Source organism: Muntiacus reevesi, chromosome 2 (genome assembly GCF_963930625.1).
Source record: "Muntiacus reevesi chromosome 2, mMunRee1.1, whole genome shotgun sequence".
NCBI lineage: Eukaryota > Metazoa > Chordata > Mammalia > Artiodactyla > Cervidae > Muntiacus > Muntiacus reevesi.
The window spans coordinates 114,831,356-114,850,126 of record NC_089250.1 but is presented as its reverse complement, the minus strand read 5'-3'; the positions used below and the strand labels follow the sequence as shown (position 1 = coordinate 114,850,126).

At 50.0% G+C, this 18,771-nt stretch overlaps 1 protein-coding gene across 1 annotated transcript; it reads left to right on the top strand.

The window, feature by feature from the left end:
* The first annotated feature begins 259 nt into the window (after nt 1-259).
* Nucleotides 260-17,188, top strand: MAT1A (methionine adenosyltransferase 1A). Its single transcript, XM_065919901.1, has 9 exons — nt 260-466; nt 4,139-4,216; nt 5,032-5,154; nt 7,947-8,059; nt 8,402-8,545; nt 12,571-12,789; nt 13,881-14,063; nt 14,401-14,534; nt 15,177-17,188. The coding sequence occupies exons 1-9, from the start codon at nt 373-375 to the stop codon at nt 15,277-15,279; spliced, it is 1,191 nt and encodes a 396-aa protein (XP_065775973.1). The 5' UTR covers nt 260-372; the 3' UTR covers nt 15,280-17,188.
* Nucleotides 17,189-18,771: the final 1,583 nt, after the last annotated feature.

The following is an 18,771-nucleotide window of genomic DNA, read 5'->3' as shown; positions in this document are numbered from 1 at the left end:
CTTAGGGCTTGGGAGACGAGAGCTGAGGGCTGAAACTCCTCAAGGTAAGAAGACCCCCTTTCCCAGAAAGTGGACTCCTCCAGTTTTCTCAACATGATTATTCAAGCACTTTCACTTTTCCATATATAGGAGTCCCTCAGGAGCAAGCTCTGACCAGTCAGAGGGAGTGACACATCCCTCTCCAGTCCCTCCTCCTCACCCATCCGCACCTTTACTCTCACGTGCGCGTGGGCACTTACGCAGACGTGAGCCCCGTGGCTCTGCCAAAGACAAGCCTGTTGGGTTTAAAGGAGGAAAACAAAAAAAACCTTAGGACAGGTCCCAGCATTAAAATTGTTACCTCAAAGGAGCTGAGTGGAGAAGTGTGAAGAGATGAATGGACCAGTGGATGGCTTGTGCGATCATTCTCTAAGTGAGGAAGGAGCATTCATGTTCACATCGGAATCTGTAGGAGAGGGGCACCCGGGTAAGTAGATGGTCTTGGACAGATGGCAACCTATATGGGGTAGGGGGATATTACTGAAGGCCTGGAAAAGAATGTATGTAAATTACTATAAAGGATCTCAAGAAGAACAATATGCAGTTTTTTTTATTTTATTAATTTGCAGTTTTGTAAAGCAATCACTTGTTGTGCAAATAATAGATTATAAGTTAGTGAAGCCAAGAGTCTGTGCTGCTGCCCACCACCAGCATTTCCTTGGGGCTACAATAAAGGATATATGGTTGGTTGGATAAACATATTGTATGTGTAGAATGTATCATCAGGTATTCACTTTATACAGAGTTTTTTTTTTTTTTTTTTTTTGGTAAAGCTTTTTTATCAATGAGCAGCTTAAGTCAACAGAGAATGTTCCCACAAACAAAACACATAAACAAGGTCATTAAGTTTCAAATGTAAAGCGTGTAGAGTTTAGAAATGAACAGCAGTGCATTCTAATAGGGTCTGAGACAGATCTCTAGGTCCTGAAAGAAATTCCAGTATTTTTTTTTTTATCTCTGAAAAGTGTGATGTGGAGAAATGAGAGGGGCTTCCGTGAAGACCATGATGGGAGCCTCCAGTTTCTGGGACAGTGGTTCTCAGACCTCAGGGTGCATCACCATCACCCAGTGGGCTTGTTAGAACACAGAGTGCTGGGCCCCACCCCCAGAGTTCCTGATTTAAACATCTTGGGTGAGGCTCAAGAATTTGTGTTCTGAAGAAGTTCCCAGGCAATGCTGATACTGCTGAGCCACACTCTGCAAACCACTGATCTAGGAGAACCCTGATGGCCAGACACACTGATTTATGTATTTAAGCACCTCTTCAAAATTCACCAGAGTATTTGAACTTTTTGGTGACTTATCATCACCAAGTTTAACTTTTTTTCATCTTCCTCATCCTTGCCATTTCTCAAACAGCTTTAATTTTCATACCTTGTAACTCAGCTTTAGATATCTCAGTGCACTGCCCCTTCCATATGCTTTAGCCACTGGTTCTCAACTGGGGAAAGTTTTGCAACCCTTTTCCCCTAAGAGCATTTTGTACTCTGGAAACATTTTTTGGTTATTACAGCTATTCCAGGGGGTCAAAGCATGGCCTGAAACTGGCAGTTAGTGGAGAGAGGCCGGGTGTGCTTCTAAACACAAGACCATCCCCCACAACAAAGAAATTTTCCAGCCCAAAATGTCAATAGTGCTGTTGAGAAATCTTGGCTTAAACTGAATGTTGTTTGTAGCTTAACTGATTTCAACATAAACAGCATCTTTCATTCTGCATGACTTTATAAAGTTTCTAGATTTACTGTAGTCATAGTCTCAGATTCACTGCTATGTCTGATGTATTTTGGACAGCTCCATGACTTATGAAGGCCATCTACAGGTCCGAAGATGGCCATATATAGAATTTGCTCCATGTGGAGGAAGTGGGTGCTTTTTCACGCAGTGGTCAGTGGTCCCATTGTACACACAGCAATGTGCTCAATGGACAGAGAATGAAAATTCCAGTCAGTTGACAATTCTGTCTGCTTAATGGCAGCCCTTCAAATTGTCTGATTTGGCTTACCACTGTACATTAGCTGTCCATGTAAAACAGTTTTCTTGGTGGCTTTCTTCTTGTCATTCCAGTGCTGAATTCCTCTCCATCAGAAAGATAAAATTAATGCTTTCTTTTCAACTTCCAAGAAAGTTATTAGCTACCTTAAGGCTACTAAGTGATATTGATAGAAAGTTTGGAAGCCTTAGACAGTTGGGAAAGGACCTCCTAAGGCATTATCTTAGTCTGCACAGCTATCTTAGTACCCTTGCTCAACTCCAGCTTATCCCTAATATCCCTATCCCATTTCCCTGTGTGCACTGGAAACATGTGACCTGTGTCCTCTGAGCGAGCAGAGTCATCCATGGTCAGCATGTGAGTGGCTCCTAGGAGTCCTGATGGCTGGGTCTAAAGTGATATTTGAGCAGCAGGAGGCCTTTACCGATAGGCGGTTGCAGGGGCATGAACTCAGACAAACCTTGATTTATAACCAGGATCAGTAGGGAGATGGAAAAACTCAAATATATATTTAGTAGCAGCTTCTGAAGGTAAGATTAGAGAATTAACCTTCAGACTCACATTTTAACTATAGAATTTCATATGCACTTTCAAAATCTGAAATGCTTGATTCTGGGCCTGCATTCTTAATTTAAAAAACGTATAAAATGACAAAAGGGACACAAGGAAATTTGAGAGGTGATGGATGTTTATTAAATCTTGATTGCGGTGATGGTAACACAAGTATGTACACATGACCAAACTTGCCAAATTCACATTTGTAAATTTAATTAATTTCCTTAAATTATGTATTAATTATATGCAAATTTTTGTATACCAATTATACTCCAGTAAGTCTGGGAAAAAACTTATTAACTTACTAAGAGTGGACTCTGATATTTTGAACACTAAACAAGATGTAATATGCGCAAATACATATTTTATTTCTGAGTTTGTAAACATTGGCAGTACACACAACTCCAAAGCAACAGTGGATTTCTCCACAATGTTTACATGCTCGACCACAAGGAGTTTTTTTTTAAATTATTTATTTTGGCTGCACTGGGTCTTTGTTGCTGTGCATGGGCTTTGTGTAGTTGCAGTGAGAGGGGGCTACTCTCTAACTGCAATGTGTGGACATCTCATTGTGGTGGTTTCTCTTGTTGTGGAGTACGGGCTGTAGGCACAGCGGCTCAGAAGTTGCCACACCCAGGTTGCTCCAGCATGTGAGATCTTCCTGGACCAGGGATTGAACCTATGTCCCCTGCATTGACAGGTGGATTCTTAACTACTGGATCACTAGGGAAATCCCATCGACCATGGGGAATATTTAAGGCAAATCATAGAAGAATAAGGTGGAGTACCAGCCCATGTTGAACTTTTGTCAGTCCCACCTTGATGAGGAGGTGAGACCCAGCTACTGGAACATCTGGCCTTCAGGAGGCTGAATGACGGTGGGGAGGATCTCAGAGCTGCTTGTGGAAGTGTTCAGCAAAACAGCAGTGACAGTGATGTGTAGAGGTTTTCTTACAGGACTCTACAGGTGGAGACATGGAAGTGGGCGTGGTTTTACACACAGTGCACTGTAACTTGTGGAAGCAGCAGTACAATGTATCTATCTGTTCTATCCTCTCCTACCCATTGGCACCTGATCTTACTGATGTCATTAGTGTTTTAAATTCTGTTTCTAGGACTTTTCTTGATGTTAGAATTTAAGGAAATATGCTGAAGAATGAGATATTTCTGTGTGTATATCTTAGTTCTTTACACATCTATATGTATTATTTATTTAGATATAGTTAGATATTCATACAAATCTAGTTTTCTATGAATGAGATACTTTTTAATTGGAAGAATATATGTGTGTGTATGTGTGACTTACTTTAGACTCTTGTAACTGGCTTTGGAATATATTTCTTTTTTAGGGAGTTCTATGACTTTATATAATATACATCATCCAAAATTAAGACAAAAGTGGGAAGAAATAAAAATTCCAAAAATTTACAATTTCTTATATTTTAAAAGTGTCCTCTCGGGTAGACTTGATATGTAAATTGACAAAATATCTAATTTTGTCAGTTTTTAGGCTTAACATGTCTGTGAATTTTACTCATGTTCATTCTTGTCCAGATAAGATCTGTGACCAGATCAGTGATGCAGTGCTGGATGCCCATCTCAAGCAGGACCCCAATGCCAAGGTGGCCTGTGGTAAGAAATGCCTGACCCCTCCTGCTGGAGACCTGAGTGGGCTCAACTTGAAACCTGTGCCCATGTTGAAGCCCTTGGCACAGCAGAGAACTGGGGACTTCAGGGCCTAGAGGGCCCCGGGGTGATAGAGCTAGCCTCTTCAACTTTACCGAGGGGATCTTGCGTATCCCTTGGCCAAGGTCATGGGGTAGGGGTCCTGGTGTGGAGACCAGAGCCCCTCTCTCCTCACTGTCAGCACCTTGTCTTGTCTAATGCTCAGACCCACCCTTTCCTCTCCAGGGCCACCCTAGTCCTCAGACTGAGCACTGTAGGGACCTGTGCCCCTCTAAGGGTGGACTTCACCCTGACATGTTTATAAATAATGTGCCTTGATTCTGTGCTCAGGACCCCATACCCTAAAGCCTACATTGGAGCTTTAGCAGTAAGGGGGCAAAAGAGGCCTCATGATGTTGGCTGCATTCTTTATGACTACATACAGCCATTGTCTCATTGTAATGAACACAGCAGTCTTATGATTATCTCCATCCAACAGCCGAGGCTGAACAAGCCGTTCAAGATCGGGCAAGTAGTAAGTGCGTGGTATAAAAACTTGGAATTTGTGTGACCAATTCTTTCCAAAGTGCAGTTCTCTGAACAGCCTGTGAAGATGGTCAGAACTCGTGCTGGGCTGTACTGTCTGTTATCACCATGATTGTCCTTCTGGAGTCCATTCCCTGTGTGGTCTCTTGTGTGGGTCTCTGTCAGCACTGTGAGAGGTCCAGGTGTGGAGCCCCCTTAACCAGCATGCAGCCACTAGCCTGTCTCTTTGCCTTCAGAGACGGTGTGTAAGACGGGCATGGTGCTGCTGTGTGGGGAGATCACCTCTGTGGCCATGGTGGACTACCAGCGTGTGGTGCGGGAAACCATCAAGCACATCGGCTATGACGACTCCGCCAAGGGTGAGGCCAGGGTCCCCGGGATGGAGCCCGCCTAAGGCTCTCCATCTTCTGGAAGAGCAAATACCTCTACTTCTAGGCCCACTTGCCAGGGTCCAGGGCTCGCAAGCTCTGGCAAGAGAATGGCAGCCCAGGCAGACTGGCCCTTGTCCATCTGTTGCTGACTCTGGTCTTGTTTACGGTCCTAACTTCTTGGAAGAGGAAGAAGCTCTGGGTCCAAGGTGCTGCTCTCTCTTGGGGCCGTGTTGTCTGCCAGGTGCTGGGGCAGGGGTGTGTGTGTGTGTGTGTGTGTTCCTACCTAATTGTTGGAGGAACTCTGCTCCACTCCCTATGATGTAAGTGAGGAAATTGAGACTTAGAGATGTCAATAGCTCATATAAGGTGGCACAGTCAGTAAGGGGCTGTCCCCAGTTGGGACTCCTGTGCTCTCTGCTAAGCTATGCTGCTCTTCCCCACATAGAGGAGAAGGTGACTCAGTCCAGTACAGGTGCCGACAGCAGGTGGAGGAGACAGGCTGGTCCAGGGTGGCTCCAGTGCCCGGCAGTGTGGGAGCCTGCAACCCCACGAAGAGGCCCAGGCCCTGGCTGGAGCTGAGGAGGAGCCCTGTGGCGAGGTGGGGGTGAGAGAGCTGAGGGCCCTGAAGCAGATGCCTGCACGGTAGGAACAGGCAGGCTGGGAAGGAACCCAGCCTGGAGGGCGTCAAAGACAGGCCACGAGGGCCCGATTCTGGGGACGGTGTACACTGGTCTACTTGTTGGTTGTCTGGGGTGATATGTGGCATCTTCGTGGGTCAGGGCAGGCTGCTCACGTCTTTTACGTGAGAGAGGCCCTGCCTGTATGCGGCCACCTTCCTGCTGGCTTGCCCAAAGGACTCACTTGAGCATACGATAATTTTGCGGCTATATCAAGAACCTGTGGGAAGAAGAAACCAGTGAGAACAGGTTGCTTCTCCCAGCCAGCACAAAGTGTGTTCACAGAGCAGCCACATTGTCCCAGAACAGCAGCTCCCTGCCATGTTACCTTACAAGCCTTCCCCCTGTTCTACCACGAATAGCTGACTTATTATTTACTTATTCAAGAACAAACTTTATTCTGCATTAGATAGCAGGGAAATTGTTTCCCTAGGGGTGTCACATCCCCTAGAAGAGAGAAGCAGGAGTGGGTGAAGCTCTTCTTGCCAGCACGCCTGCACCAAGGGGACCGGCAGGCTGCGGGCTGAGCTGCAGTCACAAGGCCCCCAGGCTAGAGACTCCCACTACTCTTTGCTGCAGAGTTGACCTTTCTAAGCCCTCCTTCTCTCCCTTTAGTGCCCTGAACTGTTTTCCCAAGTGACTTGGAACCTTTCAGTACGTCTCAGCACTGAGATTTATTATTTAGACAGGGAGTGTAAGGTAAAATGGGAATTTGGTGAGTCCTTGGAAGTTGAAGGTTGTTCCCTGGCTTGTGTATTCAGGAGCCTTCACTAGGAATAGGGGCTGCAGAGGACAAAGGTGGCCTGGTACTCCTGAGTAGAGGCACTGCCTGGCATTAAGTGTGATGTGGTACAAATGCTCGGCAGCGAGTCGGCGGCAGAGTGTGCACTGAAGAGCTGGGTTGGGGGCCATTCAGGGATGTTTACTGAGAGCTGGATGGACTTGTGGAGGGGGCGGGGTCAGAGGAGGCGTTTTCTAGCAGAGGGTCCTCGTGGAGGTGGAAAAGGAGGTTGTGTTTAAGCTAAACCTGAGTTCACTTTGGTTGAGGGCTCAGCTGGGAAAGCCTGGCTGGAGCTGAGCAGGTTCCAGCTTACTGACTTTGGTGGTAGGTCTTCACTTGAAGCTTGTAGGTAAATAATAGGTTGAACCTGGGGGTATTTTTGTGATTTTATTTGTTTTAGTAAGCCCATTCTGGCCACTTGGGTAGGAGAGCAGGTTGGAAGAGGGTGACAGTCAATGTGTCACTGATACATGACTTTGTGGTGCAGCCTCTGTGCATGTTAGCTCCTCATTCATATCCATCCTGTAGCTGAGCCCAGCAAGATGGTGAAAACCAATTTGGGAAGAGTTTGCAGTCTGCCTAGTGGCGCCCTCGTGGGGCTTCTTGGCCTGAGCTGCTGCTACCCAAGATGTCTGTGTCCCAGGCCCCAGCCTCCTGTCCCCAGCCTGGGCCAGGCAGGAGGAGGGGACTCACCCCCATCTCTGTGCTTGAGCTTTGGGTATAGGATGACAGGGACCTCAGCCTCCAGAGGTGTAGTTTTTCCATTTTGCTCCAGGCCCTGTGCACACCTTGGGCTCAGGGCATCTGACTCTGGGAGTGTCTCTCGATGGTCCACATGCACCTTTTGCTCAGTATACTTGATACTTGGGTTTGGTGTATATTTTTGATACTTGGGCTCTGACAGGCAGTGTTGGAAGGGCCCTTGATGTTCACTTAAATGCAGTGATTTTCAACCTGGGTCCTAGGAGGTGCCTCAGGGAGAGCCTAAGGGGGCAGGCCCTTGGTCATCCACCGCCCTTCTACCAGAGCAGCTGTAACTGTTATCTGGTTTTCATACTGCTGTTCTGTGTTGGGTATATATTTTTAATTGAGGTGTGGTTTAATATACCATGGAGGGTTTTTTTGTTTTTTGTTTTTTTTTACTAAAGAGTTTCATGTGATAGGATGAGAAGGATACTGACATTCCCCATCCTAGGCCTCAGTTCTGAGCCCAGACTGATGGCAGAGACCACCCACCCCAACGCTAAATGCCCTCTTGGATTCCAAGCAGCCCCCAGGAGCTCCAGCCTCCCTCTGCTTAGGCCTGCTCTTCTTGTGTCCAGGCTTTGACTTCAAGACCTGCAACGTGCTGGTGGCTCTGGAGCAGCAGTCCCCGGATATCGCCCAGTGCGTCCACCTGGACAGAAATGAAGAGGATGTCGGTGCCGGAGATCAGGTCACTCAGTGCTAAGTGTGGGCACCGTATCAGGACAGCAGTGCAGTGTGCTCTGCGTCACAGGGCTAGCTGTTCGTGTGTGATGGACTGAGTGCACTGTGGGGTAGCGCTCCCTGCCCCCACGTCTGGAGCTACACACACATAGCCTAGCTGGAGGGCAGGATGGGTTGGGAATGCCCGGTGTGACCTGTCTCCCTACCTAGAGAGTTGGGTTCAGGACCCTGTCTTCCCCTCCACAAGTACCCAGTATAAAAGTCACACGCCTGGGAGGGTGGAGGGTCAGCTGGGCTTTAGATGTGAAGAGAGTTGTCACCTGTGGTCTGAAGTGGGTGTCTGCTACAGGGCCTGATGTTTGGCTACGCCACGGACGAGACGGAAGAGTGCATGCCGCTCACCATCATGCTGGCGCACAGACTCAATGCCCGCATGGCAGAGCTGCGGCGCTCAGGGCAGCTCCCCTGGCTGCGGCCTGACTCCAAGACACAGGTGAGCCCCTGCTCTCTGACCCCCTGCAGGGCTCCAGAAATGCACCTCAAACAGACCCCTTCCATACGTTAAGATCAAAATGTTCTGTCTGGGCACTCAAAGAATTGTTGAATCTGAAAAGAACTATTTATTTGAAAAATCTTCAGCTCCTGATAAACATTTTCTTTTCTCCCCTGACCCCCCAATATTTTAGTATGAAAGAATTTTAAATACAGAAAAATGAACAGTTCTAGACTTTTGGGGTGCCAGGCTTCTTAGCATATGTTTATTCTAGTAATATGACTCCCCAATTCCTGCCACAAACCTTTGTAACTGGTTTCAGACTTTTGGCCACTGCCTGTCAGGTCTCCCTATCTTGAGCAAAGCTTGAATACCCCATGAACAAGAGCTGTCTGTAGCTCGCTGCAGCCCTCTTGCTTAGTTTCTCATAGAAAGGATTTACCTTTGCTGATTCTGATGCTCTGTTGCCAGTGGCCCTGATCCCTGTGTCCTGCAGTGATGAAATCTGCACTGAATCTGGATTTGAGAGCTGGCAGTAATGCAAGTGCTGGCACATGCTGAGGCCCCTGTCTACCTTCACTCTCCACATCCTGACAACCCTGGTGGCCCCTTTCCTTGGGGCTCCTTTCCCAACTCTTCTTCCACACTCCAGTGGGGTCTGGACACTTCCTCTTCTACATTCTCTTTCCTCCTACCCACACGTGTGGGTTGTTTTCACATCTGCACACTTGGCTTCCAAATCTTCCACCTACAGGTCTGTCTGAATTACCAGCCCCCATTTCTCACTCATCCTGCAAACATGTGGGCCCCAGGGGTGCACCTCAGTTGAAGGGGTTTAATGGAGCCCACCTTTCCCCAGCCCTCTCTCTCTCCACTCTGTCTGGGTTACTCTTGTCCCTCTAGAACATCCCTTCTTCTCTGGCCCCTTTTCCCAGGCCAGGCTCGGGTGTGTCCTCCCAAAGGCTCTCTCCGCCTGGAAACTTCAGTTAATTCACTCTGGACTTCACTTTTAATTTTCTTATATCTGCTCAGAACCATCTACAACTTTCTACTTCCTACTGGAGGTGAGAGGAGTACCCATTTGTTATTCTGGCATTTAAAGCCCTGCGTGGTCTTCTAGTTTTATCTTCCTCGGTCCCCACCCCAGTCTTTGCTTCATCCACATGCCTTCACTCACATTCCCTTCGTTTCTCAGTGCTTTGCACCTGTGCTCTCACCCCTCACTTTCCTTGGAACCTTCCTCTGGTCCCCACCTGTCCTTCAGTGGCCAGCCTGTTTCCTGCCTCCTGCTGGTCTCCCCTGATCACTCTCAAGGGGACATCTTCTTACCCTGCACTTGGAATTTGGCTCCTGCAGTTTTATAGTTCAGCATGGTGCTCGTGACTCTGTCACATTACTCCCCAAGTGTCAGACCGCCCATGACGGAGGTTGCATATTGGCTGTACCTGGAGCAACAGAGTGTCTCTGTGGCCAAAAGGAAGTCCTTGGGACTTCAGGTGTTTTCCACATGACCCCCAAACTGGGAAGTGGGATCATGAGCATCACTCAGGTGATCTTCAAGGTGGTGGGCAGGAGAGCTGAAATATGTAGGTTGTGATGGTATCAAAAGAAAGGAGCCTGCCCTGCCTGTTCTGTACTGTGCCAGAGCTATGTGGGGATGGGGAAGAGGGTGGAGAAATCCTAGAACACAGATGAGAGGAAGTAAGTGGAGTGGCTCAGATTTCCTTCTTCCTGCATGAGGGTGAGCACTAGAGGGTTCACCTATCAGAATCACTGAAATAGCAAAGGCCTCCTATGTTTGCTTAGTAATAGAAGGCTTCCGAGTCCAGAGGGCAGTGAGAGAGGAGGGGAGGACAGGCCTTTCCAGGCTTTTCCTTCTTGCAAGGAGACATTGAATTCTCTTATAAATGTCCTCCGTGGACCTCAACAAGGCTGCTACCCTGGGAGGGGTGCCAGGCCGGGAACAAGGTCTGGGTCTTCTCGTCTATTGGTAAAGAATATTTATCACCTGCCCATGGTGTTGACTGTGAACAGAATGAGCCTTTCCACCTGAACAAATCCTTGCTTCTGATAACTAAGAGCTGAGTGGCAGTACAAATGGCTATTTTTGTACCTGGCCAGAGTTATGTTTTCTGCGGTGTACTTTTCTCCACATCTTGCTGACATGATGAGATAAACGCAATGCTTGGGGCCCTTTGCTCAGCCACAGCTCTGCTTGGGGTTTGCAGCAGAGTCGGGGAGCCCAGGAGCAGTGGAGATGGACCTCAGCAGCATCTCAGGAAGCAAGCTTTCTCCAGAAGCCAGGTGCAGCAGGTCTGATTCCAGAGCTGCTGCGGAGTCTCCACTCTGGAGCTCCCAGTCCCCGAACTCCAGCTTCCTCTCGCAGGTCCGGGAGTGCACACAGTCCAGCATGAAAGGTGCTGTGCTCGGTACACAGCTGGTGTGCATATGGCCATCGCCCTAGGATCAAGCATTGTGCAGCCAGGGCTCTGTCTCTTCCTTCTTCTGGACCCCACCCTGTTGTTCTTTGGGCCAGGCAGGACATAGAGTTTGATGGATATCGAAGGGGTCTTTGCCTTAGGCAGAGCCCCAGGGAGACACCGTTTGCTACCTGTAGTCCTATCAAGGCCCTTGGGGTGAGAGCAGCCTGTGCCTGCTGGCCAACGTCCCTGCCAGGGGCATCTGGTGTAGCTGCATTCCTGCAGGCCCGAAAGCCCCTCTGGATACTGTTCTTGTGGGTTCACATTGCCTTGGGTAGCAGTGGGGCCTGGGGCTCCAATACTGAGGGTCTTGGGTGACAGCCTTCTGCTGGGCAGAGCCCAATTAACAGGCTGCACAGTTCCAGGTCACAGCCCACCTTTGCTGGCTGTGTGATCTTGACAGAAGTATTTATATTCTGGAAGCCCATTTTCTCTCATCTTTGAAATGGGGCTGGTAGCAACTTCTCACAGCATTTGGCGTGCCTTGTAGCATACAGTACACACCCAGTCAATGCCAGCTTCTTTTTTTTCTTTTTCCAGCCTCATCTGCCATCCTCACCATCTCCTTCCCTCTTGCTCTGTGAGCCCAAGGTGCGCAGGCCGGGACACGGGCTCTCGCCCTCCCTGGTGTGTTGGGAGAGGACAGGGTGCAGAAGCAGTCTGTCTGTGCTACTGTGGTGGTGATGCAAACTGTGGGAGCAGGCAGAACAGCCATTGGCTCTTGGGCTTTTCACTGACTGGCCTGTGATTTCATGGAAGTTGTTACTCTTCACAGAGCCTGATTTTTCACTTTTGTAAAATGGTGACAATAGTGCTCATCTTGCTGGGATGGCTTCGATATTCATCAATAATGCATGAAACAGGCACAGAACTGGCCTACACTGCGGGGAGAGAATCCCAGCTCTGTCCTGTGGCCAGCCCTGCAGGGGAGCTGCAGACAGGATCCTGCTCTCCTTGTGCCCTTGGCTTTTCCTTGCTTTTGCCCAAATACCTGGAGGCTGGCAACCCAGGCCTTGCTACTGCCTCTTAGCTCAATCACCCTGGCTCAGGTCCCTCCACCAGGCAAGGTCCCTGGGCACATATGTTTCCAGAGACCCTCCATTGAGGAGCTGCGGCAGCAGGCATGCGGCCTGTAGACTCCCATGTTCCTTAGCAGAAGCCTGGGTGTCTTGCCTAGGGCCATGGAGGGTCAAGACAGGGCTTTAGTGGAGGAACATTTGCTGGCACACAGGACCCTCTGAGACAGAGGGAGTCGTCTGCTGAGTCACAGACAGAGAAAACTCTGCAATGCTTGGGTCTCCAAAGTGGTACTGACTGGTCACGTGGGAATAGCTTGTGCCTCATGCCTGACCATCTCATGGCACCAGGCAGTTATTTGCTATAAGAATGTGATGAACTTCCCTGACAGACCTTTGAGGGCAGGAGGCCGCCGCCCCTCCCCACCTCTTGGGAGCCCTGTCCACCTCCTGGGCACCTGTGCCTGGCAACGGAGCGTCCTCGGGTCGGGGCAGGACCTCACATTTCCTCCCATCCTGCCACTCCCAGGTGACGGTGCAGTACACGCAGGACAACGGCGCGGTCATCCCTGTGCGCGTCCACACTGTCGTCATCTCCGTGCAGCACAACGAAGACATAACGCTGGAGGACATGCGCAGAGCCCTGAAGGAGCAGGTGATCAGGGCTGTCGTGCCAGAACAGTACCTGGACGAGAATACCATCTACCACCTGCAGCCCAGTGGGCGGTTTGTCATCGGAGGCCCCCAGGTGCGTCCCCGTCACCGAATGAGCCCTGATTTTGCTTACCTCCCTAGCACAAAGCCTGCAGGAGGTGGTGGCTTTGTGTGACTCGGGCCTGAGTGAAATGTGAAGTCAGCTCGCTCTGTGCAGCCTGCTATGTGCCCTTCAGTACAGGAGGATGGGGTCCATGTCCCGGGAGATTCCCACTTGGGACATCCCGCATAGGTCCAGCTGCCACCTGACCCAGCCAAGGGGCTAGCTAACTTTCCATCACAGGTGCTGAGCTTGCCCTGGTGGTGTTTCCCAGGTCTTGGCCACATGTGACCTGCAGCTCTTGTGGACACCAAGGTGGGGACCCAGAGTGGCCCCGTTCTCCTGTGCCACAGGCATGAGTAAGCAGAGGGTAGCCTAGCCCCTTGCAGTGGCTGCTGACCACTACCAGGCACCTCTGCTGTGGACGTGTTGCTACATAATGAAGTTCTCAGATGGGGTCCTAGGCCAGAGTAGCACAGAAGCCCAGGGTGAATGGAAGTCCTATGTTTTCCTGCAGGACTTCTCAGGGCCTAGGCATGCTCAGGGCCTTGGCATGCTGCTTAGAACTGTGGATTTCTAAGCGGGGCGGGTGTTGTGGTGGTATAATATGCAGAATTTCCCCACGTCATTTAATATAGAGCCCCCTCAAACATCTTTTGTGGACTGACATTGCACAGAGTAGACACTTGAGCAAATGGGGAACAAAGTTTGCCAGGTGGCACCAGCCGGGGCTCAGTCCAGGGTATATTTGTTCCAGCACAGTTTCCTTCTGAACTCATTTTTTTCCATTATGATCGACTCCTACATCAAAGGCTTGGTGAGTGGGCTGTGACCCCAATGGCCCATCTTCTGGCTTTTTCTGATGAGGTTCCAGCTGGTGACCTGACTTCAGTGACTGCTACTCGGTGACTGAACTGGGATTGGAGCCCAGGCTTTCTGGCTGACTCTCAGTCAAGGGGGTCTTTGGAACACGCACTCCTAGAAGCTGCAGAGACTGTCTCCAAGTTGTGGTCTAGTGGCCATCCCAGCGTTTCGGCCACCCCTCCCCTCACATCCCCGCTCCGTGTCTTCCTCTTTCTCCGCAGGGGGACGCCGGTGTCACTGGCCGAAAGATCATCGTGGACACCTACGGTGGCTGGGGGGCACACGGCGGGGGCGCCTTCTCTGGGAAGGACTACACCAAGGTGGACCGCTCGGCGGCGTACGCTGCCCGCTGGGTGGCCAAGTCCCTGGTGAAAGCAGGGCTCTGCCGGAGGGTGCTTGTGCAGGTGGGTGAAAGCCCACCCTGCTTGAACCCCCACATCCACCCTCAGTAGGGACGCGCTGGCCTGGTGGAAGGCCCACACTGCCGGAGGACGTGACTCTGTGCCACGTTGGGTTTTGTGGCCACTGTCCTGCAAACCTGGGCGTGGGACAACAGAAGTCTTCAGGCAGCAGGGCACATATGGAAACCGCAACTATGACGTGGAGGGTGTGTCTAGGCAGATGGGGGCTGTGGGTAGAGGGAGTGTTTTGTGCAGGACATGTGTGCTTTCAGCGGCCTTTCCCTGAGGACAGCAAGGTCTCCGTGAGGGGCCTGTCCCTGACCCTGAGCTCTTCTGGCAGGTGTCCTACGCCATTGGCGTGGCTGAGCCACTGTCTATTTCCATCTTCACCTATGGAACCTCCCAGAAGACAGAGAGAGAGCTGCTGGATGTGGTCAATAAGAACTTCGACCTTCGGCCTGGTGTCATCGTCAGGTAAAAGGGCCGCCCCTGAAGTTGGGCAAAGCCCTCTTTCCTCACCCGGTGCTTGCTTATCAGAAAGAGAATCAGAAGGAAGGCTGTTCAGCCTCCCAGAAGCAGGAGGGGCTTCAAGGCCCTGGCCCAGCACAGTGCAAACCCCAAATGCAGAATGTCTAGTTTTCAGATTGAAGGAGCCCAGCAGACACTGACTTCAGGGGGCCCATCTTTGAGCAGGTGGGGGATCTTAGGAAAATAACTATAAGACCGGGTGGCTGGGAATTGAGTCAGCAAGTCTGGCTCCAAGTGCTCTCGCTTCTAATGCCACCTCTGCTCTCTGGAGCTTGCGGGGTCGATGTTGGTCTGTGCCAGGTCAGTGGAGTAGAGTGTAGGCCAGAGTTCAAATCCTGATTCCTGGTGCATCTGTCTGTGTGATTGATCAGGCTGTCTCTGAACTCTGAGACTGTTTCCTAAGCGCCAGTGGCAGTCACCTTGTAAGGTGTGGCATGGCAGAGATAGGAAATTTAGGGAGAATTGCTCTTGAGTGGTTAACACCCCACACACTGATAGTCTGTTAATTACTCCTGTGCCCCAAATTCAAGAAAAGAAACTCTACTCCTTTTCCATTAAAACTGACCCTTTGTTCTACTGAACGTGCAGGGACTTGGACTTGAAGAAGCCCATCTACCAGAAGACGGCGTGCTATGGCCACTTTGGGAGAAACGAGTTCCCTTGGGAAGTTCCCAAAAATCTTGTGTTTTAATGCTGGTGGGGGCCAGGCCTGGCGAGCCCTGGAGGCTTCAGGTGGGACAGAGCCATGCTTCTCTCCTCCAGGACCCCAACTCTCAGATCACCCACTACCTCCTTCCTGGGCAGAGCCAGGCCCCTCTGACTTGGCAGGAGGAAGGGGTCCTTCTGGTGCTGGGGCTCAGATCTCCTCATGAGGCCAGTCACTATATTTTCCTGCCTCTCGCCCAGACCAAGATGATGTGAATTTAGTGGAAATAGCACCCTTGTTGGAGGAAACCTGCTCAGTCACCTGCCCCCACAGCCAGGACCCTGAGCGGCCCCTCCCTCCCTGGTGTGTGCTGGGAAGATCTTGGGGCTCCATGAAGGTTTTCTGGGTGTGCTGGGCCACCTTCACGTCTTCAGCCATGTGGTCAACGTCCTGAGCCCGGGCCCTCCCACAGGCCCTCCCAGGCCGTGATTGTGGCAGGGATGACAGCAGCTAGCGTGAAAGAGACTGAGCTCATCACTGATCTCATTTCTTCTTCACTGCAATATGATGGGGTGACACATTGTGTTACCTGCATTTAAGGTGAGGAGGCCGAGTCAACTTTCACAGGGCCCACAGCTGCATGGGTCAGGGCCTAGACGTGCATCTGGGATCTTTGAATTGTGAGCCCATACACCTTGACCCCTCACCCTCAGCACCTCCTCCCACCCCAATCTCATGGTAGAAACAGGTCTGAGTGAAAAGATGAGGTTGTGACCTCTGTCCTGAAAACCTGAGGTTGCTGGGAGTTAGGGGATCGACCCCCTTGGTGACCCCTGAGCAGTGATCTACAGAGCCAAGACAGAACCAAAGGGATGTTTCCTTTGCCTCTATAATTTCGGAAGATAGATCAGGGTGTGCTGGATATCCTGGCCCATGGGGCTAGGCTGGAGTTTGAAATTAAGAGGCACCTATGTTATCGCAGCCCCTGACTACTCAGACATGCAGGATTGGGCCCATGGACTCCTGCGATGTGGGTCCAAGGCCCGTCCTGTCCCATATAGGGCTTCCTAGAGCAGGAGCAGCAGCTTGTCCCTTACACAAGGGATGGAACCCTGCATCCTCTGCATGTTTCTCTCTCTCTCTGACCCCTTTGTAACCCCTGCAATCTGAGTACTGTTGGAATAAGTGGGTGAGCCTCTCAGATCCCCCTTCAGAGAGGACAGTCCAAAGGCTTAAATGTTAAATGGTGACTGAAGTGGCAAGTCTTGACTCCTAGAGGGAGCTAAGTTCGCTGAGATGTCATGAGGAGATTTCTGCCTTTGCCAGGTGACCTGTGGGGCCAGGGCTACCTCTGAGGTCTTGGGTGATTCTTGGCACATTAGGGTCTTAGAAGCTACGCATTCCCTTGCTTTTCTTCCATGGCCAGCACCTCCCTGGCCAGACTCCTTCCCTAACTTGGGCCTCTGACTGCTGCACCTCTACCTTATCCCCAGCTCTGCAGACCACAGGTTCAGGTAGGAGCCTCCACAGGTCCCTGGAGAATTCTGGGGGCTGACTTCTTTCTGTGGCACTCGGTGCCAGTTATGGCTGAGATGCACAGCTCAGGAAGCCTCATATGGGCGGCAAACAGCCTGCAGTGAGCTGTAGGCCTAAAGCACAAAAACCTTTGGCTTTCTCTTTCCATCAGGAGAAAGGCAACTGTTCAGGGCAGAAAAAGAAGCCCAAATGACTGTAAAAACCTAGAGCTGGTGTGTGATATGGAAGCTCAGGAGTCTCACAGGGCTCTGGTCACCTGGGAAGTTTCAAGTTCCTTTTCAGAGAGGGAGGATTAGGTTTTCAGGTGGCTGAGTTCCTCTAACTTGGGCCATATTTGAAGTGAAAATTCAGAATTTTATACTTTCTACACCCCCTGGGAGAAACAAGGTTTTCTTGGGTCAACACTGTTTATATGAAATTAGAGTCTATATTTGTTAATAGTGCCTGCTAAGCCAGTGAATAAAAACTCAAGAAGCAACTACTCTATGCTTAGTTTTTGTCTGCAACCTCCCTAGAGACCTCACCTCCAAGTAGCATTACCTCATCCATCCCCCAGCGAAGCAGGTGTCCTGCCCTCAGGTTACTCAGCTGAAGTCCCTCCTATTCTGTCCACATGGGTTACGGTGCCTCACGCCAGCTTGTGTATTGTCACTGCCTCACTGTATTCATTCTGCACCACACTGCACAGAGGTAGGCAGACCCAGGAAACCCCCATGACTCGTGGAGACCTTGAGACAAACCGAAATGGGTTAAGACCCAGAGTGGCTGACAGGTGGCTTCCCAGCCTTCAGAGCGTGTCCCTCATCCTCTCCTGGTTTCTTCTGCTTCCCCTTCCTACGTGTTGTCTACAGTGTGCTTGGCATGAAGCAAGTGTTCAGGCAGTATTTGTCGATCGGTTCAGTGACTGAAGTCAAGTGAGGTGAGTGAGCCATGGGGCTGGTCAGCAGAGTTGGGAGTTTGGTCTGGGAGGTGGTGGTGGGTGGAGGAGTTGGGGAGTGAGAGGGGACTGGAAGAAATAGCAACCCAGTAGTGGATGGCTGGGGCGAAAGACTTGGAATGGGGGACTTTAAGAGAAATTTTCACCTGGGACAAGCTCCCCAGAGCTGATATGACTGGGGCACAGTATCAGAAACAATGACACAATAGCCAAGATATGGAAACAACCTAAGTCTGCCAATGGATGAATAAAGATGATGATGATGTGTTGTATATGTACAGTGGAGTGTCATTGGTGAACAAGAAGGAAATCCTGCCATTTGCAGCAACATAGATGAAACTTTAGGGCATTAGGCTATGTGAGATAAGTCGAAGAAAGACAAACTGTATGATGTCACTTATGTGTTAAATCTACAAAATCCAACTGAGTAGAATGGTGGTTATGAGGGGGTGGGATGGTGGGTATATGGGGGAATGGGGAGATGTTGGCCAAAGGGTACACACTTCCAGTTAAAAGTTCTGGGGAGCTGATGTATAATAGTGATTATAGCTAATAGCCCTGTACTATATACTTAAAAATTGCTAAGCATGTAGGTCTTAAATACTCCACAGAAAAGAAATGATAATTACATGACATGAGGGAAGTGTTAGCTAATGCTCTGGTGGTAATCATTTTGCAGTATATTAAGTGTATTAAGTCAGTTCTTTGTACACCTTAAACATATGTATGTTATAGATCAATTATATCTCAGTAAGTCTGTGGGGAAAGAAGCAGTGGGACAGATGCCTGGTTCCTGGGCTTTGAAGTCTACCACCTTCTAACCGTGGCATCGTCATGAAAGAGGTTTTGGGGAAATAAGAAAGAGGGGCTGTGCTCTGAGTTTGGCTCCTATCAGCCTTAGATGTAGAAAAATGTGGGAAGGAAAATAACTCCGTGTAAGAGGAAACTAACCAGAGGGAACCAGAAGAGTTTACAACCCCAGAAATCTGCATCAAAGGTGCCCTTGAACCTCCCCTTACAATATGGGAGGTCAACAGACACATTCGATGTGACTGTCACAGGAC

Excerpts from the sequence above, each read along its gene's own strand:
- MAT1A (XM_065919901.1), top strand. The coding sequence starts at position 373 with ATGAATGGACCAGTGGATGGCTTGTGCGATCATTCTCTAAGTGAGGAA. Across the intron at positions 467-4,138 it reads TGTAGGAGAGGGGCACCCGG|ATAAGATCTGTGACCAGATC; the intron begins GTAAGTAGATGG and ends ATTCTTGTCCAG. Across the intron at positions 4,217-5,031 it reads CAATGCCAAGGTGGCCTGTG|AGACGGTGTGTAAGACGGGC; the intron begins GTAAGAAATGCC and ends CTTTGCCTTCAG.